The sequence below is a fragment of the Loa loa genome (assembly GCF_000183805.2).
Source record: "Loa loa unplaced genomic scaffold supercont3.567, whole genome shotgun sequence".
Taxonomy (NCBI): domain Eukaryota; kingdom Metazoa; phylum Nematoda; class Chromadorea; order Rhabditida; family Onchocercidae; genus Loa; species Loa loa.
The window spans coordinates 1-1,672 of NW_018108747.1; the positions used below are offsets into that span (position 1 = coordinate 1).

Here is a 1,672-nt window from a genome sequence, read left to right on the forward strand (position 1 = left end):
TTTCCTCGTTACTATTCCCTTTGATAACTTTCCCGGCCAAAGTGCAACAGTTCAAGTGGTTCAACCGAATCAGTCGAGCAATGACAACGCCATGGAGTACGATGATATTCCAGATGACTTCCATTGGGTACTATTTGGCAACAAGAATAAGAAATCGAAAATTCAACCGAGTCAGTTGAGTAATGATAACGCCATGGAGTACGATGATATTCCAGATGACTTCCATTGGGTACTATTTGGCAATAAGAATAAAAAATCGAAAATTCAACCGAGTCAGTCGAGCAATGAGGACGTCATAGAATACGATGATATTCCAGGTAACTTCCATTGGGTACTATTTGGCAGTGAAAATAAAAAATTGAAAACCGGAACTGATTTTGTCTTAATGTAATCAGATATTCTGTGATTATAGGTGACATTAATAGGTAATATTAATACTAATACTTTTGTTCGAAATACATACAATAACGAATGAACAGAGTCTCGTGATCTGAGTTAATCAAGATACGATATCATAAGTTTGTTTCATGGCACAGATATTTTCATGATCAGTTTTCAAATTGAGTCAATTAATTGCCAAATGAAGTAGCAGAAAAACTAATTGCAAACACAAATATCACAACAGATGTCTTTCAGATGTGAAAAAAGTATAAGTGTTCACATGTCAACTGTAATGAGACTACACGGAGCAAAACCAAATGTTTAGAACACATTCGAAAACACCATGAACGATTTCCTTATCAACGTAAGCAGCCCAGCAGTGGGGAAGAATTCCGCAATCATTCGTCATCATTTTTTCCCAGAAGGAAGTAGATCAACATAAATTTATATGCGAAAAGTGTGGTTTTTCCTTCAACCACAAGTGTTCATTACGGAGACACAAGAAACAATTCTGCAAAGCTTCTCGTGAGTTTCGCAAATTCAGCAAAATTTTTAGCATTTTTATCTAACTGAAATAAGTGGTCGCCGATTTTTTTCAACCTTGACAATGAATGAAGTAAAAAACAAATGAATAAAAAAAGAAAAAGACCAAATGGCCCCGATATCATATATCCAATTGACCTCGACGAACATTTTTCCAAATGATTTTGGTGCTCCAGATTCTCTTCATCCTCGAATTGAGAGATCCTGACACAGCTCTGAGGTGAGATCTGGGACAATGGGCGCACCACAATATTAACTTACATTACACAGTTTATCTACACATACAATATATTATACCAGCAGTATCAAAGTAATTATTCACTGCTTCCCTCGCGATTTAAGTGATAATAGTGAATAACATCTCGTAATATAAGTTGCTCGAAATGTGATTTGATAGGCTTAATGAATGATGCTGATACAGTCATTTTTCAATTTATATTCATTAATTAGCATAGTAAAATGGTATTTGTAAACACAAACGTCATGCCAATTTTTCAGTTAGGCAGAAGTTTAAATGTGGTTATTGTAATGTGATTATGCATACGAGAAAGGAATATTCAGAACATCTTAAAACGCACAAGGAACAAGATTTACATAAGTGCGCTTGGCCCGAATGTGGAAAGAAATTCCTTTCCCTAACAGGATTTCTAAGGCATAAAGAAGTGCATCAACCTAAACTTCATTGTGAAAACTGTAACGAATCCTTTTCTTATAAAATTACACTAAAGAAGCACATGGAACAATTCCA

At 35.1% G+C, this 1,672-nt stretch overlaps 1 protein-coding gene across 1 annotated transcript; it reads left to right on the forward strand.

Annotated features, from left to right (window-relative positions):
* Window positions 1-91: 91 nt before the first annotated feature.
* On the forward strand, window positions 92-391 carry LOAG_15337 (hypothetical protein; the record flags this gene model as incomplete). Its single annotated transcript, XM_003150828.1, has 1 exon — window positions 92-391. The coding sequence occupies one exon, from the start codon at window positions 92-94 to the stop codon at window positions 389-391; it is 300 nt and encodes a 99-aa protein (XP_003150876.1).
* Window positions 392-1,672: the final 1,281 nt, after the last annotated feature.